General features: G+C 46.3%; 1 protein-coding gene across 1 annotated transcript in view; it reads right to left on the reverse strand.

Moving 5' to 3' along the window:
- The window catches only part of unc13a (unc-13 homolog A (C. elegans)), a gene marked incomplete at both ends in the record, with an annotated part of 292945 nt that overhangs the window by 214801 nt on the left and 50954 nt on the right, over positions 1-27190 (reverse strand). Inside the window, 5 exons of the mRNA XM_084308430.1 lie at positions 1149-1205; positions 2045-2192; positions 19583-19663; positions 21659-21715; positions 23393-23422. Of these exons, the coding sequence (XP_084164556.1) occupies positions 1149-1205; positions 2045-2192; positions 19583-19663; positions 21659-21715; positions 23393-23422 (373 nt within the window). The remainder of the gene's footprint in view (positions 1-1148; positions 1206-2044; positions 2193-19582; positions 19664-21658; positions 21716-23392; positions 23423-27190) is intronic.

The following is a 27190-nucleotide window of genomic DNA, read 5'->3' on the forward strand; positions in this document are numbered from 1 at the left end:
TACAAATATAACACATTTTATACTTGTGCTACAAGATTTTGGCCTGTGCTACAAAACGATCAACCTATGTAGCACCAGTGCTATGTGCAAAAGAAGTTAACGTACAGCCCTGCACTGGAACGCTCATCCAAATGGTGCATTCAACATGGTAGCACACCGGAGTCTTGTGCACCAAACCAACAGTGATTTCCATGACAACATGATCAAACATTCTATGGTGGCCATTTTATAGTGTACTAGCAGCCAGACGGCCATTGGAGAATGTAGATTTGAATGGGAATGACCGTTCTATCAATTCAAGTTCTGTGGCAGTAACCTTGTCACTGTAACTCAGTGACCTTTCAGTGTCCTTAAAGATACGCAGACCAACTCACTCACTCACTGGCTGCTTTGCTCTCCTGTTTGACCACGCGTGTGCTCGCATGCTAAATCGCGAATGAAAACACACCGGTGTGCACACACACACACACCTACACACACACACACACACAACACACACACACACACACACACACACACACACACACACACACACACACACACACACACACACACACACACACACACACACACACACACACACACACACACACACACACACACACACACACACACACACACACACACACACACACACACACACACACACACACACACACACACACACACACACACACACACACACACACACACACACACACACACACACACACACACACACACACACAGTCTAAGCATCACGCTCACCTACTAGGGCATCATGCTGGATCAGGAATACCTATACATTCTAGAGAGAATGGTATTCTCTCTCTGTCTGATGTCTGCAGATCATGCCTTAGTCTCTGCCCATACATACAGGGGTATGTATACTGTACTGCACCGTACATACACATCAGTGTGTAGGTTACATGCATGAATGCATCAAATCAATGGCCTGTGTGTGTCTTCTTGAGGGATACGGAGAGAGAGAGTGAGAGAGATCGATCTTAACACTATGTGAGCAAGCAGAGCAGTCCCAGGATGCACATGGGGGGTGGGTGGCGTGGGGGGGTGGGGGGGTGGGGGGGGTAGGTGGAGGAAGGAGGACTTGGGTCTGGAGGCTCTCTGGGAGCCCTGTCTGTCAGGCCCTGAGCCTGAGCTCCACATACCCTTGTCTGGGTACACATCCTCACTAGTGGTGAACCTCAGCCCTTTCCCGCTGAACACTAGCCCCCAGAGAGGCGCAGATGGAAGGAGGAGACAGAGAGAGAGAGAGAGAGAGAGAGAGAGAGAGAGAGAGAGAGAGAGAGAGAGAGAGAGAGAGAGAGAGAGAGAGAGAGAGAGAGAGAGAGAGAGAGAGAGAGAGACAACACAAGAGAGTCACAGAGAAATATGAAGAGTACACAATGTTGAATTGAGAAGCACAGACTTGAAAAACAGGCAGTTTTAAACATGGTCCCTAAACTTTACACAGATCCCACTGTAGATATGCTGGTAGCTATGCTGCATAATATTGCCGCTGTCGGGGTGAAAACCTCGAGTCTGCCAGTTGACTTTATACTTATACTTTTGAAGTTATACATGAGGGTTTTGAGGTCATGCAACTCGCTCACAACATAAAGAACCACGGAAACTTTCAATTCAAGTAAAAAGATGACAGTCACCAAAGATAGAAGGTTTTCACCTGACAGCAACAATATGTTTAAGGTTCCTGGTGTGTCACCATTGTCCAGCCATGTACAGCTGCCACAGCTTCCCTGTGTAGGCTGTTACTATATTAAGTACTCAGGTATTCTCAGAAGGTGCAATTCATTCTAATTACATTGTAAATCATCATTCATTAAGCAGAATCCCCACCGGAGGCACTTGGGGACAAAGTGTGTCAGTGTGTTTCCACAGAGACGATGTTACCTAGCCATCTAATGGGGGGAAATGGAAGACGGAAACAAAGAGACAGAGAGAGAGAGAGAGAGAGAGAGAGAGAGAGAGAGAGAGAGAGAGAGAGAGAGAGAGAGAGAGAGAGAGAGAGAGAGAGAGAGGAGGGTGGAATAGACTGTTAGCTTACCTTGTGAATTCTGTGACTGAACAAAGGTCCTGATGAGCTTGTCTGTGGCCTGGGTGTAGAGGGACAGGGCGTAGTGGAGGGACTGGAGGTCAGGACTCTTCTCAAGGAAAGTCTTCTTCAGACCCACACCACCAGCATGGAAGTATTGCTGAGAGAGAGAGAGAGAGAGAGAGAGAGAGAGAGAGAGAGAGAGAGAGAGAGAGAGAGAGAGAGAGAGAGAGAGAGAGAGAGAGAGAGAGAGAGAGCAACTCTCAAATCACAAAACAAACCACAAAACCAGGAATTGGCAATACAGAACAGTGATATATGGACAACTCATTTTAAAACACTATACCGCACTGTTCAAATTGATGGAAACACAGAACAATCTCAAATTCTTGATAAATTGACTAAATTGGAGCTCGCTATAAAAGACAATCCATTAGACTCCCCAATTATTGAGCAGGAACTGCGTAAGAAACTACAAACTCTTAAATCTAAAAAGGTTTGTGGACCTGATGGCATCTTGAACGAGATGATGAAAAATATGAACAAGAAATTCCAATTGGCTATTTAAAACTATTCAATTTTGTCCTGAGTGTAGGTTATTTTCCTGACATGTGGAATCATGGTCTCATAACCCCAATCTATAAAAGCGGAGACAAATTTGACCCTAATAATTACAGAGGCATCTGTGTGAACAGTAATCTGGGGAAGGTTTTCTGTAGTATTATGAATACCAGACTTTTAAACTTCATTACCAAGCACAATGTCTTGAGTAAAAGCCAAATTGGATTTATACCAAAACACAGCACAACCGATCATATTTACACCCTACATACCCTAATTGATAAACATATAAACCAAAGTAAAACCAAAATATATGCCTGTTTTATTGACTTCCAAACGGCTTTTGACTCTATTTGGCATACAGGACTGTTCTATAAAGTTATAGAGAGTGGTGTAGGGGGTAAAACTATGATATTATTAAATCAATGTATTCTGGTAATATGTGCAGCGTACAAATTGGCAAAAAAAGAACAGAATTCTTTACCCAAGGGGCGAGGCGTTCGTCAGGGCTGTAACCTCAGCCCTACACTCTTCAATATCTAATTAATTCAATATCTATTAATGAATTGGCTAATATACTAGAAAAGCCCCCGGTGTAAGTCTCCACAATCAGGAAGTGAAATGCCTGCTCTTTGCAGATTACCTGGTCCTGCTGTCCCCCACAGCAGACGGCCTACAGCAGCGCCTGGATGCGTCTATATTAATCCCAGCCGAAGAGTGCGTCGCGTTTCTCTGATTGGCCATGACGCCCATGTGACCGCGGCAGCGCGAGAGAGCGGCAGTGCGGAAATAGGCTGCATCCTCCACGTCAAGAAAGACAGACAGGCATTCTCTGCGACAAACCCTAACCTTAACCAACTCCGAAATAATGCCTAACCTTAACCCTAACCTTAACCAACTCCGAAAGAATGCCTAACCTTAACCCTAACCTTAACTTAACCCTAACCTTAACCAACTCCGAAATAATGCCTAACATTAACCCTAAACTTAACTTAACCCTAACCTTAACCAACTCCGAAATAATGCTTAACCTTAACCCTAACCTTAACTTAACCCTAACCTTAACCAACTCCGAAAGAATGCCTAAACTTAACCAGCGAAAGAATGCACGTTTATAGCGAGAGATGATAAACGTAAAAAAGAAAGAAAAAAATTTAAGTGATTCGAACTTGTGACCAACCGCACTGCAGGCTCCACAGCACGGCGGCGTACCAGTTGAGCTAAGCGTCGATGGAAAAACAGCTGGGATTACGGCTACATAATGCCACAAGCTCTGCCGCTCTGCCGCTGCCGCGGGGCGTGTCGCAGCCAATCAGGGAAAACGCGGAAGCACTCGGCAGCACTCTTCGGCTGGGATTAAAGAATAGGCAGCCTGGATCTGCTTGAGCATTACTGTCAGACCAGGGCCCTGGCACTAAACCCCAAAAAGACCAAAATAATGATATTCCAAAAAAGATCCAGATCTCTGGACGTTCTACCAAAATTCTCAATTGGTACAAAACATGTAGAGTACTGCACACACTACACCTACTGTATTTAGGACTAAAGCTAAGTTCAACTGGACATTTTAAGGAAGCAGTCAATGAGCTGAGAGGGAAAGCACACCGGGCTTTCTATGCCATAAAAATAAATATACAAACAGAAATACCAATTTGAATTTGGTTCAAATTAATTGAATGTGTTATTGAACCAATTGCAATCTATGGCAGTGAGGTGTGGGGTCCACTTACAAAACAAAACTTTACTCAATGGGACAAACACCCCATTGAGACCCTGCATGCAGCGTTCTGTAAGATTCTGTAAGAGGAAAACTACAAACAATGCATGCAGGGCAGAATTAGGCCGTTACCCACTAATACTAAAAAATACAAAAAAGAGCAATTAACTTTTGGACACACCAAAAAAAAAGTGACCCCCTCTCGTACCATTATCAAGCCCTGCAGTGCCAAGAGCTGAGGAGCACCAGGAACCCCCTTACCAAGCTGGTCCACAAACCTGCTCTATTAACACACCTCAGGAACAGAACACATCACCAATCAGAATAAATCAAATTACTACACAGCTAAAACAAAACTATTGGAAAACACAAACAAAAGCACAGAACAAAATGCAGTGCTATCTGGCTCTAAATCGACAGTACACCATAGCAGATTATTTGAGCATGGTGACTGATCAACAACTAAAAGAACGTTGACAAAATACAGACTGAGTGAGCACAGCCTTGCTATTGCAAAGGCTGTGCTGTCATTGCATCCTCAATGAGCTCAACAGAGATACACTTCCTCACCAAATGTGAAAAATATAAATATATTAGAGAAACGCATGTAATTTTTTTTTTATTAATAACAAAATATTTTCTTAAACTATCAGATACAGAAAAACTACCAGTCCTACTAGGGGAGGACTCAACAAGCTGTGAGCTAGCAGCAGTCTATGTTGCTGCCTGCCATAAACTGAGGGACAGTGAGTGACAGTCACCTGACACACGTTTATGCTGTAATATTTGATGTTATATGTTTTGATGATATTCTATGATGATATTTTTATGTACTTTGACATTGATATCTGTTTTCTAATTCATGTTTATGTTAATATTAATCATTTGCTTTGGCAACATGTACAAGTTACGTCATGCCAATAAAGCCATTTGAATTGAATTGAGAGAGAGAGAGAGTGAAAGAGAGAAAGAGAGAGAAATAGAGAGAGTGAAAGAGAGAGTGAAAGAGAGAGAGAGAATTCTTCAATATGACAGCTCCATCTGAGCAAGGTAATCAGACTCAGAATGAAGGTGTGATCTATGGACTCCCTGGAGTTACCTTTGTTCTGACAAGTGTAAATGGATATGTACTCTCACACATTCTCAAGCAAATCCATTCTGTGTTACCTAACTGAATGAAGGTACGCCTGTATTATTGTGGCTATGTAATAGTGTAGTAGTGTAGCTATAGGGCTGAGATGGGATGGGATGTTGAAGTTGAGGAATACATTTGTCTTTTTTTTACATTTTCAAATACATTTGAGCATATGGATTTCTGTACTTATGGCAACGCTCCTGTGTGTTGCTGATGAATAGAGCTTGGTTTCTGGCATACAAATACGATTGTACACATTTTTATTAGGGATGCACAATAATTATCGGGCCGATATCAGCAATTATGACCTCATCCCGATAAACCAGATAAAATTGTTGATAGCTCTGATAAAAAAGAAAAAAATTATTTTAATTTTTTTTACACTTTTCTTTTTCTTTTTTTTTTACTTTTTTCTTTTCATGTCAACATTCACACGCACAATATATGCTTACTTAGGATTTGACTTGATTCAACAACAAAGCAGTCGGGGGCAATGGCAAGCCGAAAACTGTCGAAAATGTGGTTATTTGAAGTTTGGATTTTTTTTTTCACAACTGAGGTAGGTAGATTACATTTTTAGAGACTAAAGTACCGAAAAAGGGTACCGTTGGGTACCGGTATCGATTCACAGGTATTCAAATGTGAACGGTACCCATCCCTACTGACAAAGCACAATACCTGTTGGTTTTTAGTTCACTCATTGTTCAGGGAAACACATTGTTAATGACATTGACGGATTGTGAATTTTGTGATTGACAAATTGAAATAAATATAGTCACTTTATTTGAAGAGTCAAAACTGTTCTCTTGGCTTTGTTTTGTTCATAGTAGTAACGCTCATGTGATGATAAATCTGGTTCGGTCAAAACCAGGGGCGGATTTAGGATTGTAGGAGATCCGGGGCTTAGCCCAGATGGGCCCCCCTTTTTTATTTTTTATTTTTTTATTTTATTTTTTTTTATTTTATTTTTTATTTTTTTGGCAGGCAATGGGTGGTTATGACAATTTTTTTTGAATTTAATTAACCTGTACGTGCAATTTCCTGCAATATAGAGCCTTCAATCTTGACCAATAAAGCTGCTCTTTTCACTATAAAACTCAGTTAACCATAACGTAGTTATGGTTAGATTTATATATTGGGGGGGATATATCATATTTTTCATATAATCAAAAAGTGGTGGAGCAAGATCATACCTTTGCTCCCCCAAGTTCAATAGTGGGAGAGCAGAGATGCTCCGAATGCTCTTATGGCTAGGCGTCTATGATTCACTGATACAAAGTAAAATAGTGCAGTGCAATAAAATAGTTAGTAAAATAGAATAAAATAATGCAATAGTGCATTGCAATAAAATAGTTATCATCGTATTTTTTCGGGAGGCCGGTAAGGAGTGCATTACAGTAGTCAAGTTGGCTTGAGATAAAGGCATGGATCTGGTTTTCAGCGTCCTTTTGATTTATAAATGGCCGTACTTTAGCTATGTTTCTAAGGTGGAAGAATTAAGTTTTTGTCAACTTGTTGATTGTGATTTAAAGCTTAGGTCTGAGTCTACCATAACACCAAGACTTAACTCACTCAAATACAGTTAGCAGCTGGATAGACCACAGATGGAAATTAGCTTCTGCTAAATCTGGTGCAAACATATTTTCATGTAACAATGATGAATTGTAAAAAAAAAAAAAAAAAAAAATTAAATAGATTCGGGGCTTTTCAGAATACATCCGGGGCTTGAGCCCAGGTAGCCACCCCCTAGCTCCGCCCCTGGTCAAAACTACAGGAATATACATAAAAAAGAAAAAAATTATAATACAATAAATATATATATATCGGTTATCGTATCGGTATCGACCTTGAGGAGCAGAAAGTTATCGGTATCGATATCGGGGTCAAAAAGAATCAATATTGTGCACCCCTCATTTTTATCCAATTTATTCCCAGGAATGGAATGAATTCTCGTCATGGCATGATAGGCAGCTCAGGGTTTGATTGATTGATTGATTGATTGATTGAAAATGTTATTAACAGATTGCAGAATGGGTACAATACAGAACAGCTCAATACACACAATTGTTAAGGAGATGCAGACCAGAGAAAGACTTGTTTACATCAGGGTCCTACATACATGACATACAGATAGACAGTACTGCTACATCTATACATTTATGACATACCAGATTTACAAATACAGTACTGTTTGTGATACAAAAAAAGTTAAAAAAAAAGAGTATATACATTTGACGAAGAAACTGTACATTGGATGAGGTGGGGTGGGGGTGGGGGGGTTGGGTAGAGCTAGCTCGCTTGCTGGCCGGCTGGGCTAGTTGTGTTAGCATTGTTGTGATTAATGACTGTCAAGTATATGCCATTATGTAGGTCACATCAGCTTTCAGCACCATGGACAGAAGTGCCCAGGAGGCCTATTGCTTAATGCCAAGCATGTAGTGCTGCTTTTGCTTCCGCGTTTTCCCTGATTGGCTGCGCCATGCCCCGCGGCAGGCGCGGCAACCGCAGAGCAGAGCGGCAGAGCGAGCGGAGCGGCAGAGCGCGAGCGGAATTATGTAACCGCCCTAGTAATCCGCCATGATTTTCATTCGGCGCTTCAGCTCACCTGGCAGAGCAGCGGTCCTGCGGTCCTGCGGTCCGTTGTTGACGAGTTCGAATCCCATCAAATTTTTTTTTTTAACGTGATTTTTTTTTTTGCGTGTATTCTTTCGCCGGTTAAGGTTAGGCATGGTTAAGGTTAAGGTTAGGCATTGTTTCAGAGTTGGTTAAGGTTAGAACGGTTAAGTTTAGGCGCTGTTAAGGAGCTGGTTAAGGTTAGAGTTTGTCTTAGAGAATGGCAATATTCTTTCTATGGTTAAGGTTAGGCATGGTTAAGGTTAAGGTTAAGGTTAGGCATTGTTTCGGAGTTGGTTAAGGTTAGAACGGTTAAGTTTAGGCGCTGTTAAGGAGCTGGTTAAGGTTAGAGTTTGTCTTAGAGACAGCCTATTTCCGCACTGCCGCTCTCCCGCGTTGCCGCGGTCACATGGTCAAATTGTCACATTCTTGCACTACTGGCTTGTTAAAAAGCAACACGCGCCCAGGAGGGCTGTGCTCAATGGAGCAGTAGGCCTAAAAGCCTAACTATTCAAGCTGGCTAGAAGGCCAGAGGCAACCATGTTATTTATACTCATTCAATAATTCCAAGTGGGTTTATAAATGTAATTAAAAAAAACTATTGAATGCAAAAACACGCTCCATTGCCTTCTCCAAATCCACAGCAAGCATGTGAGGTCAGTGGAATCATCAGATCAACCTTTCAGCATGTGATTGGTGTAGTTTGGTGGAGACATGTAGACAGACCAATAGACCAACACTGTTCTCTAGTCAGCTTCAGGCCGTTTGGGCCTATGTCATAAAAAGGCATTACTGATGCTCTACAATGTTTGACCCTGTTCATGGTTCAGTGAAAAAGGGTGTCTTAACCTGGAGTGCTCTAATCATAGCCTCTCTTGGCAATCCTGCTAACCCTAACTGTTGTGAAGGGCCAGATTAAACCGAATATATATATTTATTTATATATATATATTTAATTGTATTTGTATATTCTCTAATATTCCCTGATATCCCTTGTATATTCCTTGTACAATATGCATTGAATATCCATTCTAGCCTACTGAACATCCCATAATAGTCTCCATTCTACTATTGGTCGAGACCTTGGTGCCAGGCTGCCATACCCCTCAGACCCAGTTCAAACGTACCGCTCGACATGTACGAACAAGTCCTAGTTCCGCGTAGGAATTTGGCTACCGCACCACTAATGGGACTATTTGTTCATAGTGCGTATATATACTGCGCTACTAAAGTAGGACTTTCTTTTCAGTCCAGTTTCTTACCCTCCAATAGAGTCACAGACGTAAAGCCTCCCCGCGATGCCACGTGTGGGAGTAAGGCCAAGTTCGGCCTACCATCGGTATTGAGACATTGTGTATATTAATATTTGAATAGTCATATTTGGCACTATATCGTCGAGTTGGACGTAGTCTATTAAGTTAATAATAGTCTGTTAATATATAGTGCTTCGTGCGGTGAGAATACTACCGTAGTCAGTACCCCATCGTTTCGGGCAGAGAACTGGCTGCTTACCCAGGGTGGTTGACCCTATGTGAAGCTGCACCCGAGGAGCCCCAGAGCCGACGAGCGAGTGGACCTGTATACCGGATTATTCTACCGACGACAGCCCGCCTTCCCAGGCACGGATTATGCTTTGGATACTTTGATTATTCTATGGATAAAGACCCCCGACACTACCGTGTGTTGGAACCCCCCCCCCTGGAGAGGACGCAAGGTGAGGAGACGCTCTGCAAGACGAGGTCTCTCCACATCTCTCCCCCGTGGACCGGAGAGAGCCGGCCCACAAAGAGTCCACCTGCTTTCATCTGTGGTCCAAGGATCGCCGGCGCATTGAACGGCACTACAGTGGGTTCACCTGGGATACCCTTGGCCGGACGAGGCAGCTGGATTCTACCCCCCCCCCCCCTCCTACTCCTGTCGGCTTACAAGCGACCGGATTAACCCCCTCTAGTGTATCCAGCCTATAATCATTAAAGTATCATTGCTGTTATTCCTTAACTATTCCAGGTCGTATATTTACCACCTGCGCCTTCAGAGATTGGACATTATCTATTGATATACCGACGAATACTCCTTGCCATAAAAGTGCATACTATTTCAATTCATAAATGTAATTAAGTGATTAAGTGCTTATTCTACACACCATCGCTGTGTAGGAAATAAAGACCTGTTTCTAATTCGTACATTTGTGTTGGATCCGTTTCATCTACGTGAGAGTGTTCATGATAATATATTTATGCCGTGTACTGGGTGGCCGAATATTAAGTACAAAGGTAGTGGTAGTAAGTATCATATCTAGTAATACAGTCAGGGAATTGTACCCCTCAGTTACAATTGGTCCTTCGAGCCGGAGGGTAATTAGTGTAATATTAATATAGTGTTATTAATATTGAAATGGCCTATGATGAACACTCCACGAAACGATCCTCCTAACCAACGCCCGCAGCGCGAACGACGGCTCCCTCAGTACTTAGAGGCTTACGCTGTCAGTCAACAACCTAGTCTTCTACTAACAGTAAACGCGGTAAAACTAGAAAGTAAAAGTATGTCTAACCCCAACGCCCAGACTACCCCGACCATAGAGGCCCCTACGGGCTCTAATGTAACTGACCAAGTTCACGTGGGGACCAGTGGGAACCAGACATGACTTCACACCCCGCCAGTACTGAAGAAGTAGTCCCCGATGAGTCCCGGGAGGAATACAACGCTACCGAGAGAGAACTCGGCACGGAAGAAGACGGGGAGAGCACCGTGGAGATAGAACTCCAAGGCTCCGCAAGGAGTACCCCGAGGGAAGGCTCCCCTATACAACCGCCTTCTCCCAGCGAGGCAGAGAGGACCCTACAGCAGGCCTTCCTCATCAGCCTGAACGCCGCTGCTGAACGCGACCGACTGCAGATCCAGCAGCGAAGCGAACACGAGCAGATACGTCTAGAAATAAGACGCATTCAGATGGAAGAGAATGTGGCCCGAGAACGAGCCGGTGCTCAACGGGACGCAGCGCGCGACAGACAGCAGTCGCAACTAATAGTTCAAGTTCAAGTTCAAGTTCTTTAATAGTTGTCATACAGAAGTACAGAATACTTTCATACAAAATGCTTCTTACTGTTACGCTCCAGAGACTGTGCTAGACAAGATAGTATCAAATAACATAATAACATAATATAGCATGAATTTAGAAGAAGAAAATGAGGTCACAGTGTTCGGTATAGACATATGTACAATGTTCTGAGTTACCATATAATATACAATACACAATACTATGCAGTGTACTAATGTACAGTACTATCTAGTGCAAAGCAGAAATGGGATGAGGTACAATTTTAGGTACAATTTACAGTAAGGTGTACGAGTTGTAGTGCAATCCTTCATCCATAAATATAAAGTGTGGGGAGTGGGTGCTACAGTGTGTTTGTTTAAGTGGGTGTGTGCTATAAAGTGTGTGGAGTGGGTGCTACAGTGTGTTTGTTTAAAGTGGGTGTGTGCGTGTGGATGTGTGTGCTATGTGCGTTTGGTGGTTGTTGTTGTGTAGTGTTCATTCATTGTTCGTTTAGCAGCCTGATGGCCTGGGGATAGAAGCTACTTCTGAGTCTTTCTGTGCTCGCTTTGAGACTCCTGTATCGCTTGCCTGACCGCAGCAGTTCGAAGAGGCAGTTGTTCGGGTGACTGGAGTCTTTAATGATTCTCTTAGCCTTGCCCTTGCAACGCTTGTAGTAAATGTTCTGGAGGGTGGGGAGCCCCCCTCCAATTGTGCGTTCGGCTGAACGTGTCACTCTTTGTAGTCTGCTTTGGTCTTTTGCAGTGCTATTCCCAAACCAGGAGGTGATGTTGCCGGTCAAGATGCTCTCTATTGTACATGAGTAGAAGTTCTTAAGGATCTTCTGGCTGACTTGGAACTTCCTTAGGCGCCTGAGGAAGTAGAGGCGTTGTCGTGCCTTCTTCACCACACTGTTAATGTGTGTGGTCCATGTCAAGTCCTCGGATATGTAGGCTCCGAGGTACTTGAAGCTGTTGACTCTCTCAACCGGTGCCCCGTCGATGCTGAGGGGGCTGTAGTCCTTGACCCCCAGAACAGCTGATCAGACGGACAACACCCTCTCCCTCCGCCAGAGGCTCCAGGAACTCGTCTAGACACACCTCCAGGGCGGCATCCCCTAGCCGAGTAAACAACCCTGAACTTGACCAACAGACGAGGTCTATACCCCCCACAGACCACCTCCCCCCACCGGTCCAAGCGAGACCTAGCAACCGGGAAGGAGCAGCATATCCTGTGGAGAGGCTAAACCAGAGACTACAAGCACTGGATGACCTAACTGAAGACGAAGAGGAAGAGGAGGAGAACCGCGCCCGAAGACAGCACAGTACTCTACCGGACCAGGAGGTCCGGTACAGCCCAGGCTATACTCCCGCGGAGCTGCGCTACAGACCCCCGACTCTATACACGGGTGAGCACGACGCACGACCCGCACCGAGGAACAGCACCTGGACAAGCGGGCCATGGTACACTGCCGGTACCAGCCCATACCAAGGAGCGGGAGGAGACTCGCCTAGGAGGCCTCTCCCCCAACGCTCGCCGATGTATCCACAGTCAGCGTCATACATTGGCACGCCTATGGTACCCGACTTCACCCAAGAGAACCGGGCCCAGTATACAGAACTCTGCATGTGTCTGGAGACCATGTTGGTGGATGTATTGGATGAACGCCACAAATACGCCATCCTACTGCAGCACTTAAAGGTGCCCCGCGCACATAATATAGCGCTCGCCTACGCGACTTCCACCACCCCATACACAGCAGCGCTGGTAGCATTGGACCAGAGGTATGGGCGCATATGGGATTACGTGATCCAGGAGATCCGACACATCGACCGCTTACCCCCAGCAATAGACAATCGAGCACTGGACGACCTGTCCATCAGAGTGCAGTCCCTGGTAGGGATGTTGGGAGCGCAAAGAGAGAAGGGGAAGTATGAACTTTACGCCAACTCAAATGTGGAAAGGATCCTGGAGAAGCTGCCGCCCGCTCGTCAGGAGCGCTTTAGGCGGCAGAGGGACCACAGAGACCCGAATGGCCCCGAACCGAACCTCCTCGATCTAGCAGACTTCCTGGCGAGAGAAGTCAGCAGCCTACGGCTAGATACATTCGGACGGAGCACCCCTGGCTCCAGAGAAGGAACCAGACGACTAAATGATGGAAGAAGATCGGTGACTGTGATGCACCAATCGGAGTCAGTACCGAGCAGCAGGAGCCACAGTACCCCCTCCAGAACGGAGAAGTGGAAGATAGGGTGCCCCTACTGTGAGAAAGAACACTGGCTAGCGCAATGTGACTCCTTCCCCAAGCTGAACGCGGAGGAAGCAGGTCAATGGATAAAGTCCAACAAGCGCTGTTTTCGCTGTGCGCGCTCACACATGGCAGCCGAATGCCGCTTAAAGAAAAGGTGCACCAAGTGCGATGGAGCCCATCTGGACATACTTCACGACAGTAACAGACGGCGCCCTTCACCTGCACCATCCAGCCGCAAAGCGAGCGTCATGTACATCGATCCCGCCAGCAGCAGTGGAGCCCGAGTACTCCTAAAAGTAGTGCGTGTGACACTAAGCTACCAGAATAAAGTCCTGGACACTTACGCCGTCCTCGATGACGGGTCAGAGAAGACCCTGCTGCTCGCCTCCGCTGCGGCCCAGCTAGGGCTGCGGGGAAGCGAAACCCAAATGACAATTCGGACAATAAGACGAGATTTGAAGACGATAAAGGGCGAGAATGTCTCCTTCTCTATCGCAGCAAGCGGCCAGCCTGAGCGACGGTACCAGATTGCAGACGCTTTCACCAGCCAAGAAATAGGACTGTCGCGGTACACATACCCCGTCGCCAAGCTGATGGAGAAATATGCACATCTGCGCAAGTTACCGATCCCGCTCATAGACAATGCTATGCCGACCCTGTTGATAGGCTCCGACCATGCAGACCTCATTGTCCCGATAGACCGGGTTCATACCGGACCCCGAGGCTGTCCTGCAGCAGTCGAGACCCGTTTGGGATGGACTCTCCAAGGCCCGCTCGCCAAATCTCTCAACCGAAGTACAGCCACTAGATGTCTCCACTCCCGAGTCACAGAGGGAGAAACCGCACTCCTGCAACACGTAGAGCGGCTATGGAGCTTGGAACAAATGCCCTTTAAGAATGGAAAGAAAGACATTCGCTCTAAAGATGACATTTACGCCATTCACCTCCTCGAGACAGGGACCAAGAGAGTCCCGGTCAACGGCGTGTTGAGATACGCCACGCCACTCCTGCGGCGAGAAGGAATGCCTACTTTCCACGCCAAGACAGACGCCATAGAACGGTACCTGCTGAACACGGAGCGGCGCTTAGCCAAGAACCCCGCCCAAGAGAGTGTATACCGCGCTGAGATTGAGAAGCTCATCACAGCGGGACACGTCACAAAGATGGACATTAAAGAGGCTGACCAGACCACTGAATCGTGGTACGTGCCCCACCACAAGGTCCATCACAACGGTAAAGACCGCATAGTATTTAACTGCAGCTACCAGATCGGATCCCAAAATCTGAATAAAGAGTTACTGCCCGGTCCCACACTCGGCCCCTCCCTACTCGGCGTTCTACTCCGCTTCCGCCAGGAAAAGGTGGCCATCAGCGGGGACATTAAAGGAATGTTCCTGCAGGTGAGATTAGTAGAGGTGGACAAGCCCCTGTTACGGTTCCTATGGAGAGAGAAGCCAGGAGATGAGCACCCAGCCATCTACCAATGGGAAGTCCTCCCCTTCGGAACGACGTGCAGCCCCTGCTGTGCGACATTTGCACTACAGAAACATGTAGCAGAGGACCCAGCAGCGGACGAAGAGGTCCGACACAGCGTAAAGAACAGCTTCTACGTAGACAACTGTCTACAAAGCCTTTCAACCCAGGAAGAAGCCGAGGCTCTCCTGATTAAACTCCGCGCCTCATTGATCAAAGGCGGCTTTGATCTCAGGCAGTGGGCCAGCAGCGATCCGCAGGTACTGCGCAGCCTCTCCTCCGAGGACAAGGCAGCCAGCAGCGAGACCTGGATGGCTACAATCCCGGGAGAAGCCCAGGAGATGACCCTGGGATTGGTGTGGCGATTCAAAACGGATTCGCTTCACTACAGACACAAGCCCCTGACTACGGAGCAGGGAAGGCCGGCGGCGGCGCCGACCACCAGACGGAGTGTGTACACAACACTCGCCCGACAATATGACCCGCTAGGATGTATTCTACCGTACACCACCAGGGCAAAAATGATTGTACGAGCATTGTGGGACAAGGACCAGGGCTGGGACGACCCCATTCCCGCACACCTTGCATCCACCTGGAGAGAGTGGGAGATGGAGCTCCACTCACTCCCAGGCGTTAATATGCGCCGAAGCTACTTCCCACCCACGGTGAGGCCAGAGACATGTAAAATGGACTTACACGTCTTCAGTGACGCCTCAGAGGTCGCATACGGATCAGTAGCCTACTTGCGGGCCCAAGACCAGGGGGGAGAGATCTACACAGCATTTGTCCTCGCCCGCTCGAGAATAGCCCCACGCAAGCAACAATCTATCCCACGTCTAGAGCTCTGCGCAGCCCTAGCCGGAGCGCACCTAGCCACGCTCATCCAACGTGAGCTCACCATACCGGTGTCTAGAACAATCCTGTGGTCAGATTCCACGACGGTACTCGCCTGGATCAAATCGGACTCATGCAAGTACAAAGTCTTCGTGGGAGTCAGAGTCACCGAGATTCAAGACTTAACCGAAGAGTTAACCGGAGAAACAGAGTGGCGCTACGTTGATACAAAACAGAACCCAGCTGACGTCATCACCCGGGGGATGCCCCTGGATGACCTCACCCGTCGCAATGTCTACAGTGACGGCCCCGCATTCCTAAGACTCCCGGAAGGACAGTGGCCCATGCCTATCCCGAGGGAAGCAAGTCCAGAGGAGGTGGAAATTAAGAAGTCTGTGTTCTGTGGATTGAGCACCGTAGCCTCCACCGACCCTAACATAAACGATTGCACGTCCATAGAGAGTGCACAACAAAGAACATTCCTGCGGTACCACCCGGAGTGCAAGTCCCCCGCTGATATGTCAGCAGCTAACTACGAGGAAGCAGAATTGCTTCTACTGCAGCGAGCCCAGAGAGACTCGTTCCCCGATGAATTGGCCTGTCTACAGGGAGGAAAGCCCGTCCCATCCGACAGCAGATTAATTCACCTGGCCCCCGAGAGCGACGCTCACACCCTCATCAGAGTGGGTGGTCGCCTACGCAGAGCCCCCAATCTACCGGATGACATTAAATACCCGATCGTATTGAACAGCCGACACAAGGTCACAGAGCTGATTATAAAGAAATACGATGAGGATGTACATCACGCAGGAGCAGAAAGAGTCTTCGCGGAAATCAGACGTCGTTACTGGATCCTACAAGGAAGAGAGGCGGTACGACGCTTCCAACGAACATGTCTAGACTGCCGCAAGTGGCGCGCGCAGCCCAGCATACCAAGGATGGCTGACCTTCCTCCATGTCGCCTCCGAATCGGTGACAAGCCATTCCACTCAACGGGTATGGACTGCTTTGGCCCGCTGCACATAAAGAAAGGAAGAGGAACCGAGAAGCGGTGGGGTATTGTATTCAAATGCATGACCACCAGAGCGATACACATCGAGCTTCTCCCGACCATGAGCACAGACTCATTCCTTATGGCCTTCCGTAGATTCATATCACGGAAAGGAAGACCGTCTACCCTATTGTCCGATCATGGGACAAACTTTAAAGGCGGCGAAAGAGAGCTGAGAGAGAGCTTCCAAGCTATGGGCCCAGAACTTAAGACCCACCTCGCTCCAGCACAGGTTGATTTCCAATTCAACCCCCCAAACGCACCCCACTTCGGTGGCACTTGGGAACGAGAAGTGCGCTCCATAAAGACAGCCCTGTACGCAGTACTTGGGGCCCAGACTGTGGCGGAAGAAGTCCTAATGACAGTCCTCACGGAGATTGAGGGAGTACTTAACTCGAAGCCCCTCGGATATGTCTCCAGTGATGTGGCGGATATCGACCCCGTTACCCCCAACACACTCCTGATGGGGCGGCTAGATCCCACATTACCCCAGACAATGTACCGGCCTGAAGAAGCGAACGGCCGACGAATGTGGAGGTACAGCCAAGTATTAGCCGACAAGTTTTGGAACAGTTTCCTACTGCACTACCTACCGTCTCTACAGACCCGCCAGAAGTGGGTAAAGGAGAGAGACAATTTGACAGAAGGAACAGTCGTCATGATTATTGATCAATCACTGCCCAGAGCTATGTGGCCGGCCGGCCGCGTAAGCAAAGTGATCACCGGTGCCGACGGCAAGGTCCGAGCAGCTGAAGTGCTCGTCCAGGGTCGCACTTACACCCGTCCCGTGGCAAGGCTCATAGAACTGCCTCGACTCCCAGACACAATCAATGATGACCATGACCCTACAACCCTATGACTTTGTGAAGTTGACTGACCCCTACAGCGAACCCTTATGTGTAAATGGACAACGCGATTAATCTGTCTCCGTTTAACTGATTAGGTCTGGGACCTATTCAGGGGGTGGCTGTTGTGAAGGGCCAGATTAAACCGAATATATATATTTATTTATATATATATATTTAATTGTATTTGTATATTCTCTAATATTCCCTGATATCCCTTGTATATTCCTTGTACAATATGCATTGAATATCCATTCTAGCCTACTGAACATCCCATAATAGTCTCCATTCTACTATTGGTCGAGACCTTGGTGCCAGGCTGCCATACCCCTCAGACCCAGTTCAAACGTACCGCTCGACATGTACGAACAAGTCCTAGTTCCGCGTAGGAATTTGGCTACCGCACCACTAATGGGACTATTTGTTCATAGTGCGTATATATACTGCGCTACTAAAGTAGGACTTTCTTTTCAGTCCAGTTTCTTACCCTCCAATAGAGTCACAGACGTAAAGCCTCCCCGCGATGCCACGTGTGGGAGTAAGGCCAAGTTCGGCCTACCATCGGTATTGAGACATTGTGTATATTAATATTTGAATAGTCATATTTGGCACTATATCGTCGAGTTGGACGTAGTCTATTAAGTTAATAATAGTCTGTTAATATATAGTGCTTCGTGCGGTGAGAATACTACCGTAGTCAGTACCCCATCGTTTCGGGCAGAGAACTGGCTGCTTACCCAGGGTGGTTGACCCTATGTGAAGCTGCACCCGAGGAGCCCCAGAGCCGACGAGCGAGTGGACCTGTATACCGGATTATTCTACCGACGACAGCCCGCCTTCCCAGGCACGGATTATGCTTTGGATACTTTGATTATTCTATGGATAAAGACCCCCGACACTACCGTGTGTTGGAACCCCCCCCCCTGGAGAGGACGCAAGGTGAGGAGACGCTCTGCAAGACGAGGTCTCTCCACATCTCTCCCCCGTGGACCGGAGAGAGCCGGCCCACAAAGAGTCCACCTGCTTTCATCTGTGGTCCAAGGATCGCCGGCGCATTGAACGGCACTACAGTGGGTTCACCTGGGATACCCTTGGCCGGACGAGGCAGCTGGATTCTACCCCCCCCCCCCCCCTCCTACTCCTGTCGGCTTACAAGTGACCGGATTAACCCCCTCTAGTGTATCCAGCCTATAATCATTAAAGTATCATTGCTGTTATTCCTTAACTATTCCAGGTCGTATATTTACCACCTGCGCCTTCAGAGATTGGACATTATCTATTGATATACCGACGAATACTCCTTGCCATAAAAGTGCATACTATTTCAATTCATAAATGTAATTAAGTGATTAAGTGCTTATTCTACACACCATCGCTGTGTAGGAAATAAAGACCTGTTTCTAATTCGTACATTTGTGTTGGATCCGTTTCATCTACGTGAGAGTGTTCATGATAATATATTTATGCCGTGTACTGGGTGGCCGAATATTAAGTACAAAGGTAGTGGTAGTAAGTATCATATCTAGTAATACAGTCAGGGAATTGTACCCCTCAGTTACACTAACCAAATGTAATAACTTTTCAAAATGTAATAACATTTCAAAATGTAATAACCTTTCCTTTAGAAGGACTTTAAAATGTAATAAATCCGGATAATGTTGCCGGATAATGTAATACATATGTGGAGCAGATAATGTAACAAATGTAACGACTTATTACATTATCGTATGAACTCCCACCAGAGCTCTCTGTCAGCCTGAGGGTAGTAAAAATCCACAGACCCTACAACACCTTTATAAAGCTCATTTACTGAATGTTCAAATCAGAGACTAAAATTATCAACTCTATTTACTCGATCACATACAGTAATCGTGTGTGTGTGTGTGTGTGTGTGTGTGTGTGTGTGTGTGTGTGTGTGTGTGTGTGTGTGTGTGTGTGTGTGTGTGTGTGTGTGTGTGTGTGTGTGTGTGTGTGTGTGTGTGTGTGTGTGTGTGTGTGTGTGTGTGTGTGTGCGTGTAACATAGAGTCTATACCTTGATGGTGTCCAGGGCCAGCTCAACCACAGCACACTGTTTAGGTGACAAGGCTTTAGCCTCCTCACGGACCATATGTTCCTGTACAGAAGAGAGAGAAAGAGGTTCAAATGTGCACACACACACACACACACACACACACACACACACACACACACACACACACACACACACACACACACACACACACACACACACACACACACAGTATGCTCGTCCATGACACATACTGACACACATACATACAGTACACACACACACTACATTAATCTAATATAACATACGATGTTACAAAGGGTCAGATTAAACCGAATATATATATTTATTGCTTGAGATCCCTTGTATAATATTTGTATATCGTTTGATATCCCTTGTATATTCTTTGTATATATACACGGAATATCCCTTTACCTAGGTACAAACCAGACCATAATATTCGTTCTCCTATTGGACAGCGACCCCCTAGGCGCCAACGGCCATACCCCCAATGGCAAGTTCAAAGGCAACGCCAAGGCATGTCTCAACATGTCCAGGTTTGCGCAGTAATACGAGACAGAACTGAGGTTGGCACTAGATTATTCACCTTACGTATAAATACGTCGCAGGTGGATACAGCAGTAGAGTATCCTAAACGTTGAAGCCTTCACCACGATACAACGTGCCGTGAAGTGGGCCCCTTTGCCCCTGAATAGAGCCTTGAGAACCGCGTGCGAATATATAGCTAAAGTGTCAGAGTTTAACGCTGTATCGTCGAGTTCGACTTATTCTAATGTGAAGTAATAGTCTATCATTTATAGTGTATCGTGCGGCTACCGTTCTTCCGTGACCAGCATTACCACCGGTTCGTCGTACCTATAGCTAGTGCACTTATCCAGGCTGGGCGGCCTAAACTCGTGCCACCACCCGAGGAGTCCTAGACGAGAACCGTTGGATATGTACACCGGAGAACCTACACCGGCGAATGCAGAGCCTTTTCTGGCTGGATTATATTGCTTTGGTACTGTGGCTGCTGGAGCAGAGAACCGTCTACCCCACTGTCGTGTGGGATCTACCCCTGTGAGGAGCACCCTCGAGCCCGCCTCTAGGACCAGAGGCTGGCTAGCTTTCATCCATGCTGTCGGGCATACTGGATTATAGCTGTTGCTTTGTCTGCGGACCAAGGGAGTACTGCACTGGCTCCTGTATCTGGAGCCTCGTTATTCCGCGTTGACCCAGACTTTGCTCCCGAACATTCCTCTACCCCTGCCGGCTTACAACCGGAGGGAACCCCCCAGTGTCTCCAGCTGACTACGAGTGTGCCTTATGTAATTACTATGCTACAGGTGGCGTCAGTTATACCCATCTTACTATTCTCATGGACTTACGCTCTTGACCTACTTTAAGTGTTCTTCGCCTTACAAGCGCAAGTATAATTCTCAATCTGTAACCTACCGTTGCTGCTCTAATAATAATAAATACCTCTAACTAGAACTTTATGTGTCATTGCCGTATTCTTGTGTGGGTGTTCACCAGATATATCCATGTACTGTATGGCCAGTAATTAAAGTACATAACTAAGTAGTGGTTTAATAATACCATACTCTCAATACAGTCAGGGAATTGTACCCCTCAGTTACATACGATATATAGAGTAAGTACATTTCTGATCTCCTGTCTTTTTATGTCCCCTCACGAGCCCTAAGGTCCTCCACAGCTGGTCTTTTAAATGTTCCTGGGGTGCCCCAAGGGAAAATTGGGGCATCTGCTTTTAATTTCCATGCACCACAGCTGTGGAACACAATCCCAGAAAATATTAGAGAGGCTGGCTCAGTGGACATTTTTAAACGACAGTTGAAAACATACCTTTTTAATATTGCTTTTAATTAGCAACTCTTTTTATTAATCATCGATTTTATCCATTTTCTTTGCTTGTGATTTTAGACTGTGTGGTTTACTTTATGTTCTTTTTTTAATCTGTTAATTATTCATTGTTTTATCTTTCTTTTATCATGTAATGTGAAGCACTTTGGGCTGCATCTTGTATGAAAAGTGCTATATAAATAAAGTTATTATTATTATTACATTAACCTAATATACCTTTAGCTTGGACAGCTGTCCCAACTCCTTGGCAGCATTGAAGATGAGCTGAGTACCCTGGAGGAGCAAGCAAGATCAAAGGAGAGAGAGAGAGAGAGACAGAGAGAGAGATGTATAGAAGAAAGGTAGTCAGTCAGACAGAAAGTCTATCTAAGCATATCAAAGTGCTACTATCATTCTTATCTCTCACTTATTCATTCTAAAAATCAAGCATTGATTGATTGATTGAAAACTTTATTAACAGATTTTAGAATGTGTACAATACAGTACGGCTAAATACACACAATTGTTAAGGGGATGCAGACCAGAGAAAGACTTTCGTCTTGTTTACATCAGGGTCCCCCATGTTCAATTCATAATGACATTTATGACATACACAACATACAGATATACAGATAGCATGACATTTATGACATACAGCAAGCATAATCTCTTCACTCACACACACACACACACACACACACACACACACACGCACACACACACACATGCACACGCACACGCACACACACACACACACACGCAGGGCTAGACAATTCAGTATAGAGAGAGAATCTGAGCTCACTGTAGGAGCAAGACACAGGTAGACACAAACATACACACAACAGACACACACATATTCACAAACACAAACACAAGGAGAGAGCGGTCTGTATCGACACAGTAGCACTGTAGTGATATATCGCCTATCTACTGGAAGTCCCGCCCTCTGTTATACTCTCTGGTAACAGAATATAATTACTGCACCTCCAATGCCTGACTGGGGCTCCACACAGACATGATATATCAATTTACTGTAACATTTCATAAGTTATTAGTGATTCAATAATCAAAAAGTACCGAAATAATAATGGAAAAAGCAATGAAAGACACATAAATAGCCCCTTGTCCCGAAGATATGTGTCCTTTTGAAAGGCGAAATAAGGAAGTGTAAACTGTCAACAATGTGTTGCTGTCTAGTGATTCATGTTGTTTTATTGATACAGTAGAACCAGTTTGGTCATGCGACAGAAACCACCCCTCTACCAGTATAGCATGGTATGACCCGGCTGGGGATGCAGGCAGCTACCACTACAAAGGTTGGGAGGGGGAGGATTATCAACACTTATTACATGGCGTTTTCACATTCGCCGAAATGCTTGCTTGTGATTGGTCAATAGCGCGCATCAGAGGTCCGTTATCAGACAATAATGACCGCTGTGGAACAATAATGACCGCTGTGCGCAGCTGTGCGCAATCAAGCCCACTGACATCAGTGCAATCAGACACTGCCGGCTGCCCGGGGAAGCTGCCAGCGATGACAGGGCGGAGCAACGAGCGGAGCCAGAACCAGTGTTACTTGCGAGTCGATGTAAAATGAATTAGGTATATTGTTAGTAAGTTAGCCATGTAATAAGCGGGATAATGTATAGCTATACTCGATCATTGTCGCAAAATAATTGACCTTCACTGACGTTTAAAACACCTCGCCGAGGCGGCTCGGTATTTTAAACTCTGTGTCGGTCAATTATTTTGCGACAATGACCTCGTAGCTATACATTATCCCTTACATAACAGTAGCCATTAAAGCGAGTGGCTTAAAAACAAAGGTGAGCAACAAGTGCTTCCACTGCTTTGTTTGACTGGAGAGACAGACACACAGAGAGAGAATACATATAGAGAGACAGATACACACAGAGAGAGAAGACTTATAGAGAGACAGGACACATCCATCTAAAGGGGTTTAGTTCTTACATCACTGTGAGAAGCACTCTTCAGCCTCCCCTGAAAAGAGAGGATGGTGGTTAATACTTCAGCAAGTCCAGTCCCTGCAGTTCGATTGGCTGGCATCTTAGCAATGGTCAATGTCATTGGCTAAAATAGATATTATTTACAGTCATGCTATCAGACATGCTCTCCTGTTTCAATAAATGGATGTAATAATAATGAAATATTCTCTCTGACTATGTTGGGACATTACTGAGCCTATTGACAGTGTAAAACCACAGAATCTCCCCTGAGATTCCTCATCAGATACTACCAGAGCGCTAACTGGTTTGATATAGGGACAGGTCAATCTGGAATCATAGAAAACAGGCCACATGCAGCATGGAGATCAGAATTCAGCAAACAGAGAACAAAGCAAAATGCTCTACATTCAATTAGCATATAAATTGCTTTATGCATAACGTTATGATACCATCCATAAAGTTATAACTGAGAAACATTTATAGATCTTCCATATGCTAATATACACAATCATGAATTCTGGTAAAATAAGTAAAATTTTTAAAATCAAATAAAAAGTCAAGTAAAATTCAAAACACGTGAAGCATCATGAATTTTGTTTTTGCAATACACACATAGGTGCATACTCCAACATCCAGGCTATGTTTAGCATTTGACAGACAGTATCTTTAACCCACAACAAATCCTGCAGCATGGAAAGTCATTCTGTCCTTCAGAACAAGGACAGCACAACCCAAACCATTGTGACCGTCATCACGGTTGTCATTATAGAAAACAACAGAACATGGAACCAAACCAGGACAGACCGACATGACAGGCCTGCAGAAAGACATACAGTACGGTACGGTACAGTGCGGTATGGTAGGAGTGTTACCAGGAGAAGACCGCAGTGTTGGAAGTAGATCAGAGGCAAGCAAACAGACCCACATGAGGGGGAGCACACTTCAAACGGGGGGTAAAGTGGGGAGGGGGGGGGTGTAGTGGGGGGAGAGATAGGGAAGGGGATGAGGTCATAGGGGAGGAAGAGAGGGGGGGGGACCAGATACCAAGCCACCAAGAGGCTAGAGTCACCCAGCTTGAGTCCCAGGGAGGGCACAATGCAAGAGAAGGGAAAAAAAGAAAAAGAAAAAAAAACAAGGCAACACCGGGCGCAAGAGGAGCCACTTCCTGGTTTAGGAGAGTGTTCAGGAAGAGAGATAGAAGAGGGGGCACCTGATTGGTGGAGAGTGTAGGGGGGTATGACCTGTTAAAACCAGTCAGGAATGCACCATGCTACTCTTTCGTCAAAAGAGAGACAGAGTTGGAGGAGAGGAGAGAAGAGAAGAGAAGAGAAGAGAAGAAGAGAAGAGAAAGAGAAGAGAAGAGAAGAGAAGAGAAGAGAAGAGAAGAGAAGAAGAGAAGAGAAGAGAAGAGAAGAGAAGAGAAGAGAAGAGAAGAGAAGGAAGAGAAGAGAAGAGAAGAGAAGAGAAGAGAAGAGAGAGAGAAGAGAAGAGAAGAGAACGAGACAGATCAGGTGAATGACAGGCAGACAGGACAGACAGGACAGGATAGAGCAGTTGGACTGTGAGAAGTAGTGGCAGGGGGATTCGAACGGGGTAGAACAGGGGAGATTGCAGCCACATATAGCAGAGGACCGACCACCGTGGACGGACAGACAGACACACACGCAGGAGTGCCGTACTTACAATCATCTGTGGAGGGAGAGCGGTGGGAGCGGGATGTAATAGTAACAACAACGACAACCAGAAAAAAGGGTCAGTCAAGCTGCAAAGAGCCCCACATCATTCAAATAACACACAGGTCTGGAGGGCACTGGTGGTTGACTGTAAGGGAGACACAGCTCAGGCCTACACTATCAGGTCGATTTTCAAAAGAACGCAAATGTAGACCTGAAACCAATCTATGCCTATGATTTTGGGAATCTACTTTCAGAAGGATGTAAGGTAATCCCGTGTGTGCCTTCGCCAACCTTCTGAGAAAGCGCTTTCAACAGAACGCAGCCCCGTCGGCTCTCCTGACAGAACGAAGCACCACTTAAAAGAGAGGCGCCTCTCGTCATTTTCTTTAACAATGGACTGTGCCGGGAAAAGAGCTTGTACAGAAAAGTACAAGCATTTCTGATGTAAAAGGCTTTATTCACTCACACACACACGCACGCACGCACGCGCACACACACACACACACACACACACGTCAGAAAGGTTTGTTCACATGCGCGTCAGAAAGGTTTGTTCACACGCGCCTCAGAAATGCCCAATCCCAATTTCGTATTGCCAATTCTCCCCTCCCCTGTCTTGAACGTTGCTAGACTATGCCTCCCACTGGTCGGCTGTAGTGAGGATAGAAGCCTTGCATCACGTATCCCCTCCGGTACATGAGGAGGCAGCCTGTCGCATCTTTTCACCAGACAGTGCAGACTCTCAGTGGCGAGGAGTAACGCGTGGAAGGCTCACGCTGCCCCCGATACTTCCTGTCTCTGCTGTGCAGGCGTCACCCAACCGACCTGTAGGAGTCGCTGTCCACAACGTCCAATCCCCACCCATCGACTTCCACCCGCTACCTTTCTATCGTCATACTATCAATTGAGATAGTATGACGACTGGCCCAAGCCGCAGGCAATGCTGACACCGGGATTCGAGACCGGAGTCTCTTGCATTGGTGACAAGCGCAATCTCCGCTACGCCACCCAGCCGCCCCCCTCAGAAATGTTTTCAGCTCTTTCAACCATCATAAAGCCTGATAAAGAGCAAACTGGCATAACGCTGTAGCCTATAGCCTTCAGACTATCCTGTGTGGTGGTGTTGAAAGAGCAACACAAAATGCACATCTGGTTGATTTGACAATAGTTTGGTGCAAGCCAAGCTGCAGGGTGCACGGTGGACCAGGGTGTGTGGAGCCTAGCAGAGCATACACAGGTCATTGGCGTGCGGCCTGTACGGTACATCTACGCTCTGCTTTTACGCTCTTTTGAAAATCTACCTGTAAAGTAGCGGAAACCCGAGGTTGTAGGAGGGAGATGGATTGGCTAACGAATAAGTCTCTTTTTTTTGTCTACTTTTTTCTCCCCTCTTTTTCCTGTATTTTTCTCCCATCCCAATTTAGTCGTTATGCCAATTCCCTTCCTGGTCGTTGCGAGCATTTCCCACTGTCGGCCTAGGGAGGGAGAAGACTCCTACATGCCTCCTCCGATACATGTGGAGTCAGCCAGTCACTTCTTTTCACCTGACAGCATGGAGTCTCACTGGGGGAATGTAACGCATGTGGAGGTCCACGCTATTTCCCCCCGATCCACTCCCTGCTGAACAGGCGCCCCGACCGACCAGTAAGAGTCGCTGTTTACAACAACCAGGACACATAACCCGCCGGCTTCCCACCCGCTAACACTGCCAATTGTGTTAGTAGGGACGACTGACCAAGCCGGAGGTACCACTGACTGGATTCGAACCCAGTGTCTCTGCGGTGGTAGGCGAGCGCTTAGTCCGCTGCGCTACCCAGCAACGAATAAGTCTCTTGAATAAGTATCTTGAATACTACAAGAATACTGACTGCTGTGGCTTTGCTCCTCTGTTTCCTCTCCTCCATTGCATTTTAAAGTCACAGAGAGGTACAAGCCCCAGTGACAGAGCCAGTGTCTAGGGGCCAGTGTGGATAAAGCAGGGACCTTAAACAGCAACGCTCCACTGGCTGGAACACACCAGCGACGTAACCAGAGAGTAATTCCTCTCCCACTATATAGAGTGATATGAGGCTCTTTCTTTGATAACCAAACAGAATAAGAACAGATATATTCAAAAGAAAAAAGAA

The sequence above is a fragment of the Notolepis coatsorum genome (genome assembly GCF_963971535.1).
Source record: "Notolepis coatsorum genome assembly, chromosome: 2".
Taxonomy (NCBI): domain Eukaryota; kingdom Metazoa; phylum Chordata; class Actinopteri; order Aulopiformes; family Paralepididae; genus Notolepis; species Notolepis coatsorum.